The 23444-nt window shown below is 43.0% G+C and overlaps 1 protein-coding gene across 2 annotated transcripts in view; it reads right to left on the bottom strand.

Annotated features, from left to right (window-relative positions):
• Nucleotides 1-10628, bottom strand: part of CNDP2 (carnosine dipeptidase 2) — a 34299-nt gene extending 23671 nt beyond the window's left edge. The window contains exons 1-3 of one of the 2 annotated variants that reach the window (XM_060774980.2): nucleotides 10496-10628; nucleotides 2702-2794; nucleotides 315-458 (exon numbers count right to left, since the gene is read on the bottom strand). In XM_060774980.2, the coding sequence (XP_060630963.2) occupies nucleotides 315-458; nucleotides 2702-2764 (207 nt within the window). In that variant the 5' untranslated portion in view covers nucleotides 2765-2794; nucleotides 10496-10628. Of the gene's footprint in view, nucleotides 1-314; nucleotides 459-2701; nucleotides 2795-10136; nucleotides 10245-10495 lie in introns of those variants that run through there. The other variant, XM_060774979.2, reaches the window with a different exon arrangement.
• Nucleotides 10629-23444: the final 12816 nt, after the last annotated feature.

Genomic DNA, 23444 nt, shown 5'->3' with positions numbered 1-23444 from the left:
GGCAGCCAGTGGAGCTGACGTAACGGGGAGGGGGGGGGGGGTGATAACATCTTTAACCAGTAATGAGTAATATCATTCTTCAAAAGTTATTTGACTGAAATTGCCATAATCCACACTATTTGTGTTATGGGCATAGCTAATGGTTGGTAGCTGCAATCTGATAGCTGGACTGCCTTTAACAGTGACTGTACTGGGATTGTTGTTCATCTTCCCATCGTTTTGTTGCCATTTAAAAAGTTTGAATTCCCAAATTTACACAAGAAGAGCAACTGTTTTGGCCAAATGAGTGCAACTGAAAATGCACGTTTCCCTACCGTCTGTTGTCCAATGTCCATCAGCTCCGTTGTACCACCCAGCCGTGCAATGTCCTTGGCAGCCACTTCCATCATTCGTCTGATTTCTCCTCTCTTCTCTGGCCATGCTGAGACACTCTGGATTGCCACCCAGTCTGAAAGCCGCTATACATTTAAGGAGGAAAGGCAAAGGTAGGAGTGAGGAAGTGAAACAATACAACATATACTCGGATGCTTCAAAGCAATCGTTATAATTTTATGTTCTGTACAAGCTGGAATTTTCATCTCTTCAGAGACTTTTCACTATATTTAGGCCCGCTTCATTCAACATGGTTTGGAAGTTGCATTAAAAGTTACTCCTATACTGTTTTATTGTTGACAAACTTAGTTACTTTCAAAAAACTAGAAGTTACAAAGAATGTAGTGCTCACTATTTAAATTGTGCCCTAAGGCTACGTCCTAGATATATAAAGGTAAAGGTTTCCTCTTGTCATTAAGTCTAGTCGTGTCCAATTCTGGGGGGTGGCACTCATCTCCATTTCTAAGCCAAAGAGCCAGTGTTGTCCATAGACGCCTCCAAGGTCATGTGGCCGGCATGACTACATGAAGCACTATTGCCTTCCTGCCGGAGCGGTATCTATTCATCTACTCACATTTGCATTATTTCAAACTGCTTGGCTGGCTAAAGCTGGGACTAACAGCAGGAGCTCAGCCCGCTCCCTGGATCCGAACCGCAGCACAATGGATCAGCAGCACAATGGTTTCACCCACTGCACCATCTGGGGCTCCCCCTAGATATATAGAGCGTTTCAAAAAGATGGAGCCAATTTGACATTATATGGGCTATATCAATGCACCCAAAAACCACCCATGAATGAAACCCTTACAACTTGAAAGGCTGAAGCATAGAGCTTCAAATGATTACCATGAGATGCTTCACCCAGCACACAACAGACCCTACCCCCAGTCATTTGCAAGATGGCAACCCCACAACGTAAGGCCTAATGAGATATTCTCCATTTGTGGAGCTATTTTTGAGATTTGTTCCTGGTTCAAAACGGTTAGTAAAAGTGGATAACTCATTATACCATCTGTAACTTTTTGTGTAATTATATCTTGTTGCTATTGTGAAATATACTGCTTTGAAATTGGGTTCATTGTTACAAAGCACACTGTAGCTAGTTTCTGTTCCTCCTGGACAAGAGATTTCCTAACTAAGGAAATACCACTTTCAAATACATTTCTTTTCAGGGATGAAACTACAAAACGAAAACCAAGGATTACAAATGCGACCTGTCTCCTTTGCCAACAGCGATGAGAAATGTGGAAGGTGATTAGCGACACAGGACAACCCTTTTCTCCAGTGTATTCTCAATCTTCATCTTTTCCCAGCTTCAAAATGCCATGTAAATACCTAATACAAAACCACCAATACAAACTGGCCTTTTCTATACAACGGGCAGATGTTAAATTTTAGCCAAGATGTAAACAAGGCCTCTAAAATTGATCTACCCGGTGTCAGAGAACCAACTCACCACAATCGCAAAGAGGTGGAAATTGTACAACCTGCTCCTGGTTCTTTTACCTAGAAACTGGACTGTTACAGGCAGTCCCTGAGTTACAAACACCCATCTTACAAATACCTCATAGTTAAGTATGGTGGTGAGAGAACAGGAAGTGTGAGAAATCTACCCCTCAGAAGGAAAATTCACTCCTAAAAGAGTTATCATGGGGAAGTTTTATCACCAATCCTTGTTTCCACAACAAACAGAATTTTTCAAAATCCAATTATTAAAGGGACAAAAAATGAGGTTAAATCTTCTGACCAGGAGCACAGAGAGCAAAACAAACACCACAGGGATGTTAACCCTTCCCTATGCTATATATGAGTTACTCTTAAAAATGTACCTGTTACAACTTACATACAAATCCAACTTAAGAACAAACTTACAGAACCCATCTTTTTTGTATCTTGGAGACTGCCTGTATATACCAGGCCTGTGATTCAGAGAACTAGAGCTTAGTGAAAATGTGATTCTCCAAATAAAGGGCTGGCAAGAATATTATCTGTCTCTTCTATGGGGTTAGAACAGGGAAAACAAGACCCCTTAACAACCAAATAACCATTCAACAGAGGAATATACTGCCTTGGAGGTTGTGAACCTCCTTTTCTTTGAAAGTCTTTAAACCGAAGTTGGATGGTCATCTCTCAGGAGTGCTGTAGTTGTGTGTTCCTATATGGCAGGAGGCTGGATAGGTTGGCCCTTGTGACATCTTCCAATTCTGATTTTATGATTCTACAAACTGCTTTCTAACAGTTGGTTTTGCAACAGTGCATACATATCTAGGCTTTGCTGTCATTAAATGAGGTGCTGGCTTTTTAATCCTCTTCAGAAGAGTTTGCTTACCTTAACATATAGGTCCTGGTGTTTATCAACATACTCAAAAAGGGTTTCAAGCACAGATGACATTTTCTGGTTTGAACAGTGTGGCTGAAAAACCTGAAATGTAAAAAAGGAAATAGTTAGGCTTCAGAGCTTTCAAAGATCACAGTCTCAGCTAACAAGGCTATTCAATTATGCAAAAAGGACAAAATGATCCGGACAGATTCTGAATCTGGAAGTGAATCTGTCTGATTCAAAGAAGGGCTCCTCCAAAAGAAGAACCAATTTGGGTCCTGCATCTGATGATTTTTTAGCAATGTGAATTTGAGGAGCTGCAGATGTTTGACTAGAAAAAATGGCCCATTTCCCTCATTATAGTACATTCCACATAAGGAAAACATTACAAGGGGGAAGAGACAAAATGAAAGATGATGTATTTTTGTGACTGATAGCTCTGTATTGTAGCCACTGCAAGATTTTAGCAGAGCTCTCTGAGTACAGTGCTGCATGGAAAAATACTGAAAAATAATATACAGTAGAACTCAGTTCTTGTGGGTTTTTTCGGGCTATATGGCCATGTTCTAGAGGCATTTCTCCTGACGTTTCGCCTGCATCTATGGCAAGCATCCTCAGAGGGTGAGGTCTGCTGGAGCTGGGAAAAGAGGGGTTTATATATCTGTGGAATGACCAGGGTGAGACAAAAGGCTTTTGTAAGTGGGCTAGGTGTGAATCTTTTCAATTAACCACCTAGATTAGCATACAATGGGCTGACTGTGCCTGGAGCAAACTCTTCTTGAAAGTTGATTAGATGTCCCTGCCTGTTTTTCTCTCTGCTGTTTTAATTTTAGAATTTTTTAATACTGGCAGCCAGACTTTGTTCATTTTCATGGTTTCTTCCTTTCTGTTGAAATTGTCCACATGTTTGTGGATTTCAATGGCTTCTCTGTGTAGTCTGACATGGTGGTTGTGAGAGTGGTCCAGCATTTTTGTGTTCTCAAATAAAATGCTGTGTCCAGGTTGGTTCAGCATTTTATTTGAGAACACAAAAATGCTGGACCACTCTCACAACCACCATGTCAGACTACACAGAGAAGCCATTGAAATCCACAAACATGTGGACAATTTCAACAGAAAGGAAGAAACCATGAAAATGAACAAAGTCTGGCTGCCAGTATTAAAAAATTCTAAAATTAAAACAGCAGAGAGAAAAACAGGCAGGGACATCTAATCACCTTTCAAGAAGAGTTTGCTCCAGGCACAGTCAGCCCATTGTATGCTAATCTAGGTGGTTAATTGAAAAGATTCACACCTAGCCCACTTACAAAACCCTTTTGTCTCACCCTGGTCATTCCACAGATATATAAACCCCTCTTTTCCCAGCTCCAGCAGACCTCACCCTCTGAGGATGCTTGCCATAGATGCAGGCGAAACGTCAGGAGAAATGCCTCTAGAACATGGCCATATAGCCCGAAAAAACCCACAAGAACTGAGTGATTCCAGCCATGAAAGCCTTCGACAATATACAGTAGAACTGTTTTATTGCTAAGCAATCTTTGCTTTCTCTCCTAATAGCAGAAATATTTCTGCATATATTAAAAATATGTTTTGTTGAGATCTGCAGAACCTCGGAAAACACGTAAAAACTGGGGGATAATAGCATCTTTTGGGAGGAGTGTGCTGGTACGGCTGTACCAGGAGCTCCAACTTCATTTTCTTTCTATTAAATATCTGCATGCATTCCATGGTTTCAGGCATTCTGCAAAGGTGACTTCCCTTGGTTTGCAATTATAGGGCCAATGACCCATCAATCATTGTTAAGTTTTGGTTCTGCCCTTTTCCCCAGGGCCCTGGGAGGAGAGGGAGCCATTTTTAGTTCAGTCTTACAGAAGGAAATTAAGCTACAGGACGTGGACCAGCTCCACCTGCAGAAAAGCTTCATTTCCTACAGCTTCCGGGGAGAAATAGTCCCAAAGCTCTGGCTGGGAACTTACAGCCTCTCAGCCTTACAGCATCCAGGGGAAAATAGTTTTACAGACCCAAAGAACTCCAGCTGGAGAATCTACAAAGCCTTGACTGGTAGATCTACTCGGGACCCAAGACGTAGTTTGGAACCAGTAGTAGGACCCACATCAGCAAAGCCTAGATAGTAGATTGCCTGGGAGAGGTTAAAAAAGGGTTTTCCTTTTCCTTTCAAAAGAAAAGAAACAGTTCTCAAAGCCAGTTGCCTGTCCCTTGTAGACAGGATAAAGAAAGCCACCAGTCATTTGTATGATTGTCGTTGAAGATTGAAGAAGTATTTGTTTAATTTGTTCAATAATAAAGGAATTTGTTAAACCTTTTCAAGCCTCTAAAGACTCTTCCAGGGGAAAATCCTTAGGGCCTCTCTATCAAGGCACCCTGGCTTCCCGCTGGGCACAAAGTGTACATCCTGTTCAAAAGACAATTATTACAGGCCCAGCACGTGACAGCACAAGGAGGATAGTACCCTCAGTCTTCTAGAAGGTCTTGGTCTACAACAGTGGTTCTCAACCTGTGGGTCCCCAGTTGTTTTGGCCTTCAACTCCCAGAAATCCTAACAGCTGGTAAACTGGCTGGGATTTCTGAGAGTTGTAGACCAAAACAACTGGGGACCCACAGGTTGAGAATCTACAAGATTATTTATTTTCAACTGTTCTAGCTAGGGATATACTCCAGGAAATAATGGCCGACTGCTCACTGGAGGGAAGGATATTAGAAGCCACATGAGAAGACAGGAAAGCTTGGAGAAGATAATGATGCTGGGGGGGAAAGAAGGAAAAAGGAAGAGGGGCCAGCCAAGGGCAAGATGGATGGATGGTATCTTTGAAGTGACTGGCTTGACCTTGAAGGAGTTGGGGGTGGCAATGGACCCCAGGGATCTCTGGTGTGGGCTGCTCCACGAAGTCACGAAGAGTCAGAAGCAACTGAATGAATAAACGACAACAAAGCTAGGGATGCTGGGAGTTGCAGTATTACAGCACCTGGAGGGATGTCATTTGCCCACCACTGATATAAAGACTGCTCCTACATCTCTCCGTTATTTGGTAGGGACAACCATCACTGAAGTTTTCATCAAGAGATGAAAACTTTACAGCAAGAAATATGCAGAATCAGAAGGGGGGAAACTGTCTGAAATTTGGCAAGATAATCTCATCACAAATTAGGTACTATCCGAACAGATTCCCAAAGTCAGTCTTGTGATGCACACTTCCACTTTTAATTCATTCTGTTTCCTCTACTAAAAACTGTAGAGAAGCAGCTTAAAGTCATGAGGGCTTGTTAAGTCGGACGCTTCCATATGATGCATTTCACAGATCACATGATAAGAGTAAGCAGAATATGGAAGGCTGTGTCAGCTGTTCCAACATTTAAATGCTTACTGCTCTGTAGTTTAACGGAAGTTATGCTTGTGACAGGCACTAAAGGATACAGAATTCAAATATAGGGCATTTTACTTTCCCAGACTGCAGATATGATTGATGTCACAATTTTCCTCTTGTGCTTGAAGTAAGTTATACAAAGACCCTGACAAGAAAATCCAAAGCCTATATGCACACCACAGCAAATGGTGTCATTTAACAAAAATCAGAAGCAGATTTCACCACAGGTATTGTGTATGCAAAAAAAGACCACTCAACACACACTTAACAGTTGCATGAACTAGGATGGCCAGTGAACACTGGAGCTGACTCCATTATTCTTGAGCAGTGATGCAGAACAAGAAATCACAGGAGGTGCTGTTTATTTCCTGTCTCTGTTACAAGTGAAATCGCTTGACATTTCCTCTTCTACACAAACATTAAAGGTACAGGAATGAATTCAAGTTTTCAGTCTATCAACTCTTGTATAAACCGACTTGAGACATTCTTAATTGCTTTGGAACATGTGGACTCCAGGGCAGCACAAAAAGATTTAATTTTGTCCTAAAATGCTTCCAAACATCCCATAGGAGGGCATGTTTTCCCACTATCGCCACAACTGTAGCCCGGGAGACACCTTTTTTAAAAATGAAGCAAATAGAAAAATCGCTCATGGGTCACTTCTTTTTGAGCTCAAAGGCATCTCCTGGACCGAAACTTTCCCCAGGATATAGTCAAAATGCCACCTTCTTCATAGACAGTGTATGGGGGGACATTTGGGGGCATCATTTTTGTATATGCAGGGAATGCAACTCCCCAAAGATTCCAGGGAGGCACCAGTGTGCTCATGTACTCCCAACACAGTTATCCCCCCAAGATATTTTCCACTACTACTACTATTACTACTACTACTACAATAATAATAATAATAATAATAATAATAATAATAATAATTTTTCATATCAGGAGCGACTTGAGAATCTGCAAGTCACTTCTGGTGTGAAAGAATTGGCTGTCTGCAAGGACGTTATCCAGGGGACGTCCATCCTGTAGGAGGCTTATCTCATGTCCCTGAATGAGAAGCTGGAACTGACAGATAGGAGCTCACCCTGCTCCCCAACTCTTTAAGTAGCTCCTCATAAGGCTTCTTCTCCAGACCCTTGATCATTTTAGTCACCCTCCTCTGAACACATTCCAGCTTGTCAACATCTCCCTTCAATTGCGGTGCCCAGAATTCAAGAAAAGCCTATCTGGGGCCCAAAATGTAGCAAATCTGACCAGCCTCCAGGGATGTTTTGAATCAGAAAAAAAATGGTGGGCAAAATTGGGGGATTACATGTAGGCCACAAGCTCACCGCCATGTTGTATTCATACTTCTTGGGGGGTTTTTTCCACAAAATTCAGAGGCTCTCATGAGTTTACAGAGAATTTTACAGTCCCAGTAAAATTTTACATTCCAGTTATTCAGGAATCCTGAAAACAAATCTCACATTTCAGGTTTAAACTACTAGTTACTCCAGCCCAAAATTTCCATCAGTAGCACTCGGCAGAGTTTTAAACAGAGATGATATCATTATTACAATGCCAAGACTTCCTGACCATGGGTCCTGCTGGCTGGGACTTCTGGAAATTGAGGTCCGGAACATATGGAAGACCAAAATGTGAAGAGCAGCAAGCGAGGGAACAAACTTTTATACAAGAAAACTATTATCTGACCACATGCCACCAGCACTGGCAATGCCAGCCAAACACTAAACATCTGTTCTATTCAAGGAGGAAAGAAATCAAATGGGGAAGGGGGTGGGATCGCAACACAAGAAAGAAAGAGAACCAGAGCTGGAAACAGGCAGAAGGAATGGAAAGTTACAAGAAAAAAGGTTGGCATAGGAATCTCAAGTACTTACTGCTGTGAATCCCCAAATGCAAAAGGTCAGTGCCCAAATACAAAGGACAGCAACAGTCCAGATAAAAAAAAAAATGAACTGACCAGGGATAAGTGCTCCTGAAGCAGTGGGTTTCTGCCTTTAGTAAATACCCATTTTCTTTCCCCTTTAACTTATTTATTGCATGTACATCCTGCCTCTCCTCCAAAGCACTCAAGGTAACATGCACTACCTGCCCTTCTCAGAGACATAGACCAAACTGAGAGAGAGAAAGCAAAAGTGATAGAGAAAAACAACAACACAGGTCTCCTAAATTACTGAACTGAAACCAAAACCTTCTTGTATGCTCTACAGTAGAGTCTCGCTTATCCAACCTTCGCTCAGCCAATGTTCTGTATTATCCAATGCAACCTGACTCCTGCCCAGATCCTCAGGTGTTTCAATACATTAGGAAACCAGAGTCCTCTCCTTGGATGCCAGGACCTTTTCTTGTGAGATTAGAATCCTCTCTTTGGACAAAGTGGGTACTCTCCTTGGATAGCAGATTTTTTTCTTCGGATACCAGAGTCCTCTCCTTGGATGCCAGGATCTTCTCTCTAGATGACCATGACTTTCTCCTTGGAGATCTGCCTGACTTCTTTGGACAAAGAAGGTCCTCCCATTGGTAACCAGGATCTTCTCTCGGGAAATCAGGGTCCTCTCTTTAGACAATAAGGGTGCTCTTCTTGGAGACCCTCTCATTGGACACTGGGTCCTTCTCCTTGAATGACCAGAATCTTCTCTTGGGAGACCTGGATCATCTCATTGGATGCTAGTATCTTCTCTCTGGACAACCAGGATCTTCTCTTGGGAGACCAGGGCCCTATCATTGGACACTGGGCCCCTCTCCTTGGATGCTAGGATTTTCTCTTGGGAGACCAGGACCCTATTATTGAACACTGGGCCCCTCTCCTTGGATGCTAGGATTTTCTCTTGGGAGACCAGGATCCTCTCATTAGACACTGGGCCTCTCTCCTTGGATAACCAGGATGTTCTCTTGGGAGACCAGGACCCTATCATTGGACACTGGGCCCCTCTCCTTGGATGCTAGGATTTTCTCTTGGGAGACCAGGATCTTCTCTTGGGAGACCAGGACCCTATCATTGAACACTGGGCCCCTCTCCTTGGGTGCTAGGATTTTCTCTTGGGAGACCAGGATCTTCTCTTGGGAGACCAGGACCTTATCATTGAACACTGGGCCCCTCTCCTTGGGTGCTAGGATTTTCTCTTGGGAGACCAGGATCTTCTCTTGGGAGTCCAGGACCCTATCATTGAACACTGGGCCCCTCTCCTTGGATGCTAGGATTTTCTCTTGGGAGTCCCTCTTCTTGGATGACCAGGATCTTCTTTTGGGAGACCCATGACTCTGTCATTGGCCACTGGGTCCCTCTTCTTGGATGACCAGGATCTTTTCTCGGGAGGCCAGTACCCTCTCATTGGACACTGTATCCCTCTCCTTGGATGACCAGGATCTTCTCTTGGGAGACCCAGGTCTCTCTCATTAAACCCCAGGTCCCTCTCCTTGGATGACCAGGATCTTCTCTCGGGAGGCCAGGACCCTCTCATTGGACACTGAGCCCCTCCCCTTGGATGACTAGGATCTTCTCTCGGGAGACCAGGACCCTCTCATTAGACACTGGGCCCCTCTCCTTGGATGACCAGGATCTTTTCTTGGAAGACCAGGACCCCCTCATTGGACATTGGGCCCTTCTCCTTGGATGACCAGAATCTTCTCTTGGGAGACCAGGCCTCCCTCATTAGACACTGTGTCCTCCTTGGATGACCAGGATCTTCTCTTGGGAGACTTAGTACTCTCTCCTTAGACACTGGGCCCCTCTCCTTGAATAACCAGGATCTTCTGCAGAATTCTGGGGTTTGTAGTTTAGTGAGGCTGTTAAAGGCTCCTCCCTAAACTACAAACCCCAAAATTCTGCAGGAGGCAGCAACCGGATTTGAAGTGGATTCATTCTAGAGTGATGAGGTCCTTATTGGACACTGGGGCCTTCTCCTTGGATGACCAAGATCTTCTCTTTAGGTCTCCAGTTCACCTCTCTTGTGAAATCTGGGTCTTCCCTCCCACCCGCTCCTCCGGAGACCTCCAACCCTCTCCCACCCCATTGGTGGCCCTTCTCCAGGTCGGCCCCGCCTTGCCCTGCTCACCGTGCGGACGGGGGCGGCTCTCCATCTCCGTCCGCGGAGGCTGTGCCGCAGGAAAGCCCGGCAGCCCCGGGAGAGGATGAGCGCCGCGGCCATGGCCGGAGAGGGAAGGAGGGAGGGCGAGAGAGAGAGAGAGGGCGCGTGGGCAGACCCACCGGGGGGGAAAGGGAGGGAAGAGACGCGCAAATCCCCCGCGGCTCCTCCTCGCCATCTGTCCACGGGAGAAGAGAGCCACGAGGGGACTGCCCGGGCAAACTTTGCCAAGTTGGCCAAAGGGAGGAGGGAACCTCATCCTAAGAAGGGAAACCTCCCTGTCTCTACAAAATCTCGCTTTGGCAAAGGGAAGCTGCTGCTCTACTCACCCAAGGCAAAGCAAGGCAAGGCTAAGGCTTCCTCCCACCCGAGAGCAATTCCTGCAAACGCCAACTGAGCGCCGCTGCTGCTGCCAGCCTTGCTTTGGGCCTCTCCTCTTTCTTGCTCTTCCTCCTCCTCCTCCTCTTTTCGGAGGCCAATCCGGGACGACTGGGCTCGATCTCATTGGTCGCCAGGCAGGAAGGGCCGCAAGCCAGAAGGGAAGGGGCTGGGAGAACGGGAAGGGCGTGTGTGATGCACGCTCTCCAGGCGTAAGGAGCGTCTACACTAGGAGAAGGAATGCGCTCTGACACCGCTTCTCCTGGCATGGGACTCAACGCTAGGGAATCCTGGGATGTATGTGTGTGTACACACACACTAGCTGTACCCGCCACGCGTTGCTGTGACCAACCTTCCCTCTTTCTCTCCTCCTTTCACTCCTTCCTTCACTCCCTCTTTCCTTCCTTCCTTCCTTCCTTCCTTCCTTCCTTCCTTCCTTCCTTCCTTCCTTCCTTCCTTCCTTCCTTCCTTCCTTCCTTCCTTCCTTCCTTCCTTCTCTTCTTCCTTCCTTCTCTATCTCTTTCCTTCTTTCCCCCTTTTCTTTCTCTTCTGCTGTCTCTCTTTTCTTCCTTCTCTTTCCTTCCCTCCCTCTTTCTCTACATCTTCCCCCCTTCCTTCACTCTCCCTCTTTCCTTTCCTTCTTTCTCTTTTTTCTTTCCTTCTCTCCTTCCTTCCCTTTTCTTTCCCTCCCTCTTTCTCTCTTCCTTCTCTACCTCTTTCCTTCCTTCTCTCTTTGCTTCCATGCTTCCTTTTCCCCTTCCTTCTTTCTTTCCCTCCCTCCCTCTTTCTTTTCTTTCTTTCTTTCCTTTTTTTCTCCCCTTCCCTCCCCCTTTCTTCCTTTTTTCTGTATTGTCATTTAGCTTTTCATCTTTTAGTCCCTTCTGCTGTGTTTTTCAGTGTTTTAAATGAGTGAAGGACATGCATTGGGTTGTTAGGTGTATTGTGTCCAAATTTGGTGTCAATTCCCCCAGTGGTTTTTGAGTTCCGTTAATCCCACAAACGAACATTACATTTTTATTTATATAGATACACACACACACACCCCTCTATCTATCTATGGATATATCTATCTGTGGAATAATATCCAGGTTGGGAGAAAGAATTCTTATCTGCTTGAGGCAGGTGTGACTGCTGCAGTTGGCCACCTTCATTAGCATTTAATGGCCTTGCAGCTTCAAAGCCTGACTGGTTGCTCCTGGGGGAAATCCTTTGTTGGGAAGTGTTAGCTGACTCAGATTAATTCTTGTCTGGAATTCCCCTTGACAAGATTGACAAGAATAAATTGCAATTCCAATTGCAACATTTACACTTGCCTCCAGCAGACAAGTGTTCTTGCTCCCACCCTGGACATTATTCCACAGATATATAAACCTCACTTGTCTAGTTTCCAACAGACCTCACAACCTGTGAGGATGCAAAAAAGAGCAATGGGATTTTGGCCTGCATGAATAGGAGCATAGTGTCTAGATCCAGGGAAGTCATGCTACCCCTCTCTACTGCCTTGGTTAGAGCACACATGGGATATTGTGTCTAGTCCTGGGCACCATAATTGAAGAGAGATGTTGACAAGCTGGAATGTGTCCAGAGGAGGGCGACTAAAATCATCAAGGGTCTGGAGAACAAGCCCTATGAGGAGCGGCTGAAAGAGCTGGGCATGTTTAGCCTGAAGAAGAGAAGGCTGAGAGGAGATATGATAGCCATGTATAAATATGTGAGGGGAAGTCACAGGGATGAGGGAGCAAGCTTGTTTTCTGCTTCTCTGGAGACTAGGACACGGAACAATGGCTTCAAACTACAAGAAAGGAGATTCCATCTGAATATTAAGAAGAACTTCCTGACTGTGAGAGCCGTTCAGCAGTAGAACTCTCTGCCCCAGAGTGTGGTGGAGGCTCCTCCTTTGGAAGTTTTTAAAAAGGCTGGATGGCTATCTGTTGGTGTGCTTTGAATGCAATATTCCTGCTTCTTGGCAGGGGATTAGACTGGATGGCCCATGAGGTCTCTTCCAACTCTATGATTCTATTATGCCTGCCATAGATGTGAGTGAAATGTTAGGAGAGAATGCTTCTAGAACATGGCCAGACAGCCTGGAAAACTCACAGTAATCCAGTCATTCCAGCCATGAAAGCCTTCGACAACTCTTGAGAATGGCTAGGGCAGATTCAATAGACATTTTTAGGCTTGGAAGGTGGAGAAGGTTTGGGTAGTCTTTTATCAAAACAGAACAGTCATAATATAAGAGGATTGGGTTGTTGTGAGTTTTTCCTGTCTGTATGGCCATGTTCCAGAAGCATTCTCTCCTGACGTTTTGCCCACATCTATGGCAGGCATCCTCAAAAGTAGTAAGGTCTGTTGGAAACTAGGCAAGTGGGGTTTATATATCTGTGGAATAATGTCCAGAATGGGAGAAAGAACTCTTGCCTGCTTGAGGGAAGTGTGAATGTTGCAATTAGTCACCTTGATTGGCATTGAATGGCCTTGCAGTTTCAAAGCCTGGCTGGTTGCTGCCTGGGGGAAATTTTTGCTTGGGAGGTGTTAGCTGGCCCACATTGATTCTATTCAAGAGTTGAAGGAATGAGAACATTGTGTTAGTTCTCTTGAGGAATTGTAAAGAGTTGTATATATACATACTTTGTATATATACATAGATATCTGTGCATTATTTGCATATTGGCCACATTGATTCTTCTCTTGAATTCCCCTTGACAAGATTGACAAGAATCAATCAGGGCTAGCTAGCACCCCCCCCCCCCAACAAAGCAACCAGCCAGGCTTTGAAGCTGCAAGGTCATTCAGTACTAATCGAGCTGGCCAATTGCAACATTCACACTTGCTTCAATTAGACAGGAGTTCTTTCTTCCACCCTTGACATTCCACAGATCACAGGTCACAGGTTCGAATCTGGGTAGCAGCGTGAGCTCCCGCTCTTAGCCCCAGCTTCTGCCAACTTAGCAGTTTGAAAACATGCAAATGTGAGTAGATCAATAGGTACCGCTCCGGTGGGAAGGTAACGGCACTCCATGCAGTCATGCCGGCTACATGACCTTGGAGATGTCTACGGACAATGTCAGCTCTTCAGCTTAGAAATGGAGATGAGCACCAACCCCTAGAATCGGACACGACTGGACTTAATGTCAGGGGAAACCTTTACCTTTGCCTACACCCTGCTTTTTCTTTTCACAAAACACTCTCAAACCTAAAACACACAGAGACCTAAAAACCACAGCACCTGTGGTAGATGAGGCCATCTGTCAACTGACCTGCCCTGGAAATTAAGGGAGAAGGTATTCCCCAAACTGAAGCAGTGGTTAAGAATGGATGATATTAGATTACATCTTTACAAATCTTGGTAGCTAATTGTCAAGCTGAAAGCAGCAATCAATTGCAATATTTACAAAGCAGACCTCTATATAAGCATCTTGTCAAGTATTTGCTTTTAAAAAAAATCTGCATCTTGTAGTAATAAGAACTATCCACAAGGTGACGTCTCTTGCCTGCAATGAAAATTGAACCCAAACTCATTCTGATTTACAATCTCCTCTTTGAGTTAAGAGGCAGAAATTCACTCACTATGTAGATAAGCCTTTAAAAAAGAAAATATATAGGTATAGACTTCTAATAGAAAGGCGAGATGTGTGCATATTCTAGTCTACATGATTTTATAATAAGTTATTAACATTTTAAGTTTCATCTTGAACTCTGTTGGCAAGCTATTGCTGCTGATAAAATCAAACTGTTGTTGAAGGCTTTCATGGCCGGAATCCACAAGCATGTGGACAATTTCAACAAAAAGGAGGAAACCATGAAAATGAACAAAATCTGGCTACCAGTATTTTTTAAAAACTCTAAAATTAGGACAGTAAAGAAAGAACAACACTCAGAAAACAGAGGAATTACAGACAGGAAACAATCGGGGCCAGATAACACCTCCCAACAAAGGATTCCCCCAGGCAGGAAACAGCCAAGCCTTGAATCGGCAAGGCTATTCCACAGATATATAAATCCCACTTGCCTTGTTTCCAACAGACCTTACAACCTCTGAGGATACCTGCCATAGGTGTGGGCAAAATGTCAGGAGAGAATGCTTCTGGAAGATGGCCATACAGCCCGGAAAACTCACAGTAACCCAAAATCAAATTGGTTTACAGAAGTATAAAGGCCTTATTTTTGAATCAGTCCTACCACACTAGTTTTTCCTCCCTCCAAGAGTCCAATCCTGGAATTTTGGGTTATAAACTGATAAAAAAAATCAATGATGTAATGGATTACTGGAATGGATGAAAGAATTGATGGATTGCAATTATTTATAACAGTGCCTTTTCTGATATTGCATTCTGATGAGGAAAAATATAGAAGCTACTTTTTTGGACTACCTCTGCCAGAATACTATTAATCCTGCCACATTTTTCCTAAGCTCTGATTCTGACATGTGTCAATCAATCCAGAACATATGAATGAATTTGATGGATGAAATCGATAACATTAGCATATTTTATCTACAAGCTGACAGAATAGTGTAATACACACTCAAGTGACACAGATTATTTATTTGGGAGTCTAGAATCTAGTCTCCAAATAATAAAAGAGACCTACAAGGATGGATATTTGGAAAACCCGAATGCTTAGAAGGCCACATCTGTTGCCTGGAGTAACGCCCTTCACCGTTCACTACTCAGCATTCAACCCATTATTTACTCTCTCCTTACTCTTTTGCATATTTCTTCTTTAGCTTGTCCATGTCGTTCTAATCTTCTACATGAACTTGTTTGCCATCAGCTTGTATATCACTACCTACTTGTCCATTGTTCAAAAGCCATAGGAGATGTGAGTGATTATATTACTCATTGTCTGTCTGTTTATCTATCTACTTTCAGCTGTTTTGTTTCTTCAGTGTCCAGAAATGTGTGTGTTTTGCTTCATACAGTATAGTTAAAAATGCATTGGGTTAGTATATAGTTCACTGAATCCAAGAATTGGGAGGGGTATTTATTTATTTACGAGATTTATATGCCACCCCTCTCATCCCGAAGGGAACTCAGAGCGGCTTACTAATAATATAATATATTCATACAATATATTATGTTATTAGCATAGCACAATATCAGCCTTAAATATTGCTATATTGTACTATACCAATTATATTGTAATATTATTAGTAATATTACATGTAATTTCGGGACACAGACGCCTTAAAGGGCCAGACTCAGAATTAGTTCCAAAGGAAAGCTTATTAAGTAAAGAAAAAGGGCTTAGAGACACTTAATTCAGTGTCTCTAGCCAAACTCAAAAGCAGAAACCAGTCCTGGTTCAAAAGAGTTAACTGAAGCAATAATCCGGATTATCCGGAGAAAAGAACCGGATTAAAACAAAGTGCTCCGCAAGTCCCCCAAAATAGCACAGCAGGTAATGAAACAATCTGTTCAGTTAACAAACACAAGAGCCACAGGGAAGAAAGCGTAGTCAAATGAAGTCCGAAGGTCGAAGCAAGCCGAATTCAAAGTAGCGAAGTCCCAAAGTTCACGTAGTCAGCGTCGTAGTCAAACCGGTCTGAAGTCAAGGAAGGGAGAAGTCAGCACTCATGGGAATCCAAGCCGAGTCGAAAACACGAACAGAAGCAGTAACCTGTAGATCCAGGACCCAATGCCAACATGAAATAGGCAGCGACAAGAAACCAATTGCTCGAACCAACACCTTGCCTTCTGCAAAGATTCCCCATTACAGAGCCTACTTTTATCTTACACCTCATCATCAGAAGATGAGCTGACCTCCGCCCTGACATTATCTCTTGCAGCTGTTCCTGATTCCACACGCAAATTCCTACTGCCATCCCTCCAACTTCTCCATCTTCTGTCAAAACTTAGGTCCCCCCAAGACTCAGCCATATTCCCCGATTGCCAATCCTCATTATCAGAGAACCCCACAAATGTATCACTGGATGTTGGCTCCGCACATACAGCTTGTACCTCTTTTACCTTAGTCCAGTCCAATGTGTCATCTTCATCACTCTCGAACCCAGCACTCCCAGAGAAACCCAAGAATGACTCCTCATCTGTAGGCCCATTAAGTATATCCCGGATCCTCTTCCTTTGTTGCTCCTCATCAGACTCCTGCTCCCGAGTAGTCCTTTTCCTTCCCTTAGACCAATCCATGATGTTTCCTTCCGCCTCCTCACTTGTTGACCCATCGTCCCCAGAGAAGCCCAAGAATTATTCCTCATCTGTGAGAGCATTAAATATATCCCGGATCCTCTTCCTTTGCTGCTCCTCATCAGACTCCTGCTCCCAAACAACCCATTTTCCTCTTTCTAGTGTCCAAATTACTGCTAGCATCATTAATTGCAGGCTCTACTACAACATATAATATAAATATATAATTATAATATCAAATTATTATTATATTGCGTTACATTATAATATTATAAATATTATATTATATTATTAGAATAGCATAGGAGACAAGGTGGAATACTTACATATGTTTCTGTTGAATGAAACTTTATGGGTTAATTGCCAACAGACATTATTTTTAAAACATGGACCTGACATAATGAGAAAGAAGTTAGAACCTTTGATATGGGACTGAGGATGTGATGCATAATTTTAATTCATTTCACCTTCTTATTCAGGCAGTTACTGAATGAAAGCAGACTAGTTTTTTCTTCTCTCCAGAAATGCATTTTTGTTTTGCACATTATTTATTTGCCTCTCTCCCTCTGCTTTCTTAATGAAACAATCTGTTCATTAAAATGCAGCACAGCTTTCCTAACAGCTCACAAAAATGTTATTTCTCAATAGGGGCTTTAATGAGGAAGATACATTTGGTCTTTTAATGGTTCGTTCATATTTTTAAAAAAAGGATTTCGCTGCTCAACCGACACGTTCAAACATCTGCCGAACCTTGTGATGTTTCCACTTGGCTTCTAGATATCAGAAAGAAATATTTATATGCTAAATCATGTTTTTGAAAACTGCCTCCCAGTTGGTTTTTGAAATTTTTATGTACTTTCTACATAAACAAGCGACCCATTTGTTCCGAATGCAAATACGAGGGGAGAGAGACCACAGTTTCAAAGACCATCTCTGTAGCTTTATGACTAATGAGACTTAAAGCAGAGTAAGTGACAAGATCAATAGACCAATGCAGTTGCTCATAGTAGGTTGAGAGAACATATCCCTTAGTTCCTAAGCTCATGCTGTTGCTTTATCCTTAGCTTGAAAAGACCTTTAGAGCCCGGAAACCCAATGAGACTGCATAATACTGAAAATTTCATGGGATGAGTCAAAAGAACATCTTAACAACTCAGCTGACCTAGAACAAAGCAACCTCGCACTTGAAAACAGAGTGGGACAGGATGAAAAGGTATTCTTCAGTATTACATTTTTGAAAGGAGTCAGATGAATATATATCACATATATTACCACTCCACTTTCATTTATTGTTTTAGTTATTGTTGGATGGTCCTTTGACTGTGTCCATCTAAATCACAAAAAGAGGACCAAGTTCTTTAATCAAATTACAGACTTCAGACACTTTAGATGAAGTATTGGTGGAACACTAGACATTTGCATGGAAGAGTGGGAAAGACGATCTCTTCATTGCTAGATGAAAGAAGTTGGTGTATTGAGCAGCTGTGGAATATCTGTAAAGTGGGGTAGATACTATTTGACTGTGGCTCCCGTTAGGTTTAGCCCGCAAAGCCAATACTGAAAGACCAGAGTAGTTATCCTACAACATTAGGAAGTTCCTGCTTCCCACCTCTATCTCATAGAACAGTCTCCTCTGACCTGTTAGATCAGTGGTTCCCAACCTGGGGTCCCCAGATGTTTTTGCCCTTCAACTCCCAGAAATCCTAACAGCTGCTAAACTGGCAGGGATTTCTGGGAATTGTAGGCAAAAAAAAAACATCTGGGGACCCCAGGTTGAGAACCACTGTGTTAGATGTTCTGATGCAGTGGTTCTCAACCTCTGGATCCCTAAGTGTTTTGGCCTACAACTCCCAGAAATCCCAGCTGTTAGGATTTCTGGGAGTTGAAGGTCAAAATACCTGGGGACCCACAGGTTGATAACCACTGTTCTAATGAGATGGTAGTTCATTCCAATTTCCCTCAAGTTCTTTCTTCAGAGCAATGACAGATAGGATGAATCACTGGTTAACATTTCCAGATATGAGAGTCCAACTATGGAGATTCAGAGAAGAGGGGAAGGTGCTTGTTTCCTCCAGGCAGCCTGCTCTTTGAGCTTTCTTCGACCTCTGATTTATTAATGCAAGTCTGTTGAAGCAGTAGTCTATGTTTGCCTAGTTTTGTGAAAATGTATCTGTCACAGTTGGTGTCCAAATGGCATAGTGATTTGAAAGCTATATTAGAACTTTGGACAGCAAAGGTTGATTCCTCACTCATCTATGGATGTCCACTGGGTAGGTAAACTTGGGCAGTCCCACTTTCTCAGCATCCAAGGATAACAAAGGTCGTCTCCATCTGAAAAAAAATCATAGAATCATAGAGTTGGAAGAGACCTCATGAGCTATCTCCTTTTCCTGTAGTTTGAAGCAATTGTTCCGCATCCTAGTCTCCAGGGCAGCAGAAAACAAGCCTACTCCCTCCTCCCTATGACTCCCTTTCACATATTTATACATGGCCATCATGTCTCCTCTCAGCCTTCTCTTCTTCAGCCTAAACATACCCAGCTCTTTAAGCCGCTCCTCATAGGGCTTGCTCTTCATATCCTTGATTATTTTAGTCACCCTCCTCTGGACACATTCCACCTTGTCAACATCTCCCTTCAATTGTGGTGCCCAGAATTGGACACAATATTCCAGGTGTGGTCTGACAAAAGCAGAATAGAGGAGTAGCATGACTTCCCTGGCTCGAGACACTATACTTCTATTTATGCAGGCCAAAATCCCATTGGCTTTTTTAGCTGCCACATCACATTGTTGGCTCATGTTTAGCTTATTGTTCACGAGGACTCCCAAGATCGTATTCTCCCCTACGTACCATCAAGATTACTAAGATCATCTGGAGAGGCCCTGCTCTCGGTCCCACCGGCCTCACAAGCACGCCTGGTGGGGATGAGGGACAGGGCCTTCTCGGTGGTGGCCCCGTGACTCTGGAACTCTCTCCCACCGGAGGTCAGAACCGCCCCGTCTATCCTGACATTCAGGAAACGGGTGAAGACGTGGTTGTGGAGACAGGCTTTCGATGAATGAGACAGCACCCTAGGATTGTGGATGGAAGATGAGGTATACTTGTTTTTAATATGACGACTGGCCACCGTAGTTTTAAATATAGTTGTTATTTTAAATGTGTTATTGTAATTATGAACTATGATATTTTACTGATTGTATGTTTTTATGGTTGTAAACCGGGCTGAGTCCCTCTAAGAGAAGCTCGGTACAGAAAACTTTGAAATAAATAAATAAAATAATTTTTTCACACGTACAGTTGTTGAGTCAGTCATCCCCTATTCTGTATTTTTGCATTTCATTTTTTCTGCCTAAGTGGAGTATTTTGCATTTGTCAATATATCTAACCAATAAAACTCCATGACTAGAAATAACTTGAGGACACACAACAACAATGTGTCACAAAGAGAGAAGAGTTTGTGAGTCTCTTTTCTCCAGTTCTGAGAGTCCTTGCAGTTTTGAACTATTATAATAGAAGGCATGGATTAAGTAGAGAGAACCCATGAATGTCCATAGCCAGAAGCATCTGTTTTGTTTGCCTGTGAATAATAACACCAGCTGAAAGGAAGCAAAAGAGTCCCGGGATAATTTGGGGCTTGGAACTGACATCTTACTAGTTTCTTCAAAACAGATGAATCTCTATTGTGCAGGGGATTGGAATGAAGCGTGAGTGTAGGCCTAAGGGTTGTTGAGACAGTGAGCAAAAGTGTGTTCAAGGTATGGGATGGTGACTTTATGTCCTCCAAGAATAGTTTTTGCCCTTTCAAAGTATGATGAGGCATATCATTACTAAATATTTGCTGCCATTACGACATGCCCATCAGCTTTCCCAATTTGGCAAGGACAGTGCTGCTCAATCTTGTGCTGTCCCACTTTTCCAGCTGCATTTCCAGATGTTTTAAGTCCTATGCACTACTTACAGGATTCTTTTTTGATCTTCTAAAATTAACTACCAATACTTTCCATGCTTTCTCATTTCAGTGGTCTTACCATCCTTACAAGGAGAAACATAGCAAGAATATGCAGTACAACTCCTGCATTCACTTACCATGGAAACAGGAAACCATGGATGATACTGAATACTATCAAATGAATGGCCTCTGCTCAGGCCCGTAGCCAGGATTTCGATTCGGGGGGGGGGGGGCTGAGTTTTTTTCAGGGGGGGTTTCAGGGGGGCTGAGTTTCGGGGAGGGGGGGGCTGAGTCTGAGTGAAAGAGGGTCTACCCTAGCAAACCTTTTGTATCATTACCCCAATACTCCCATACATATGGGATATATTGAGTATGGTGATCAGATCATGATATGAATAAACATAACAGTTTAAATAATGCACCAGTAAGGCCTTTTCGTGAAGGAAAGAAATGCAGAAGTTCAGCAACATTGATCCATAGAATCATAGAGTTGGAAGAGACCACAAGGGCCAACCGGTCCAAACCTCTGCCAAGCAGGAATACAAAAAGCACTCCTGGCATATGAGCACTCAGCCTCTGTTTAAACACCCCCAGAGAAGGAGAAACCACCACACTCTAGGCTAACATATTCATAGAATCACAGAATCATAGAATTAGAAGAGACCACATGGGTCATCTAGTCCAGTCCTCTGCCATGCAGGAAAAGTACAATCCAAGTATCCCTGACAGATGGCCATCCAGTCTCTGTTTAACAATTTCCAAGGAAGGAGCTTCCACCAGACTCGGAGGCAGAGAGTTCCACTGTTGAACAGCTCATATGGTCAGGAAGTTCTTCCTAATGTTCAGGTGGAATCTCCTTTCCTGTAATTTGAACCACTGCTCCTAGTCCTAGTTTCAAGCGTAGCAGAAAACAAGTCTGCTCCCTCTTCCTTATGACACCTTTTCATAGATTTATACTTGATTATCCTGTCGCCTCTCAATGTTTTCTTCTGCAGACTAAACATCCCCAGCTCTTTAAGATGCTCTTAATAGGGATTCATGGTCTCCAGGCCTTTGATCATTTTACTTGCCCTCCTGTGGACACCTTCCAGCTTGTCAATATCTCTTTTGAACTGTGGGGTCCAGAACTGGACACAGTATTCCAGGTGATGTCTAATCAGAGTAGAATACGAAGGCACCATGACTTTCCTTGATCTAGATCAGCAGTTCCCAACCTTTTTTGGCCAGGGACCACTTTGGCCAAGGACTAATTGACCAGGGACCACTTTGACCAGGGACTGCTTTCCAACATTAGTACCAAAAGGATTACGAATCCATTTTTGGTCAACTGTAGATTTGGTTTGGGGTGTTGATTCAAAAAATTGAATTGAATAGACCACATCAGCTCTAGTTTCTGATAGAGCACATATGCCATGGTCAGCGATAGGTTAAGAGGGGCAAGAGGCATGAAAGGAGCAGAAATAAATAAAAATAACATAAAATAAAGAAGAAGGAGGCTCATGGACCAGATTTTCATCCTCATGGCCCACACATTCAGAACTACTGATTTAGACACTATACCCCTTTTGGTGCAGCTCAAAATCCCACTGGATTTTTTTAGCTGCTGCATCACACTATTGGTTCATGTTCAACTTGTTGTCCACAAAGACTCCAAGATCTTTGTCGAGCCAGGCACCACCCATTCTGTATCTTTGCATTTCATTTTTTTCTGCCTAAGTATAGTATCTTACATTTGTCCTTGTTGAGATTTATTTTGTTAGCCAAATAACTATTACTATCAGGAAATTCCTCCCAATGTTTAGATGGATTCTTTTTTCCTCCATGTCCTGCTCCATCTCCTGATAACCAAATGTAGCAATTTTAGAGTTCACCCTATGTGTCAAAAAGTCTAGATTCTTTTTACACCTCCCCACTCATTCCTGTTTTCATACAGTATCATGCCTTTTAAAAGCCAGCGTGAAATCCCTCCAGCTTCTGTATCCCTGGTTAAGGCTAGAGTGCTTGAGAACATAATGTTGATTCTAGTCTCTTTCATCCTTGTAAGCAAAGGACTTTTGATGCCAGTGTAAAAAAGAAAGAGGAGATAATCAGTATTGATCTAAGCCTATCTTTTTCATGGAAAAAGGGGTCATTTTACTGAATGGCTAAATGTGAACTGACTTGCAGTTATTATTCATCTCCAGTCCTTGTTTTTCTATTCAGGTATAGATTTAGAAATTCTCCTATAATCCCTGCAATAATGCACATGGAGAAAGGCACAGAAAAGAAGAGAAATTTCTCATTTTCACAAGTGGAAGAAATTCTGTCAGTGGATTAACAGCTATTGAACCCTATCCAATATTGGCTACTAATCATCTAAGGATCACTGTGGCTGCATTTGTAAATTAGAGACGGAAAAAGTGATCAGAGAGGGAAAGCTCACAGCTCTTTGTTAGTGAGATTGGTGGATCAACTCTGGGTTTTAGTCTATCATTGGATAGCTCTTTTCAACTCATTTCTTCATCACACTAGAGAAAAAATCTACTTAAAATCTGGTTTCTGCTCCTGCAGAATTCTGGAGTTTGTAGTTTCGGGAGGAGCCTTTAACAGCCTCACTAAACTACAAATCCCAGAATTCTGCAGGAGGCAGGAACTGGATTTTAAGTGGATTTTTTCTCTAATGTGATGAAGTGGTCAGGGTGAAACCATCCCCACTAACATGGAAGCCACTAGTTGGTGGTGATGGTGGTGAAAATCACATCCAGACCTGAGTAGCATGACATTTTTTACAATTATCCACCCCTATTATTATATTATATATTATTTATT

This window comes from Anolis sagrei, chromosome 4, assembly GCF_037176765.1.
Source record: "Anolis sagrei isolate rAnoSag1 chromosome 4, rAnoSag1.mat, whole genome shotgun sequence".
NCBI lineage: Eukaryota > Metazoa > Chordata > Lepidosauria > Squamata > Dactyloidae > Anolis > Anolis sagrei.
Note: the sequence above shows the minus strand (reverse complement) of the source record. Positions and strands in the feature narration are given on the sequence as shown.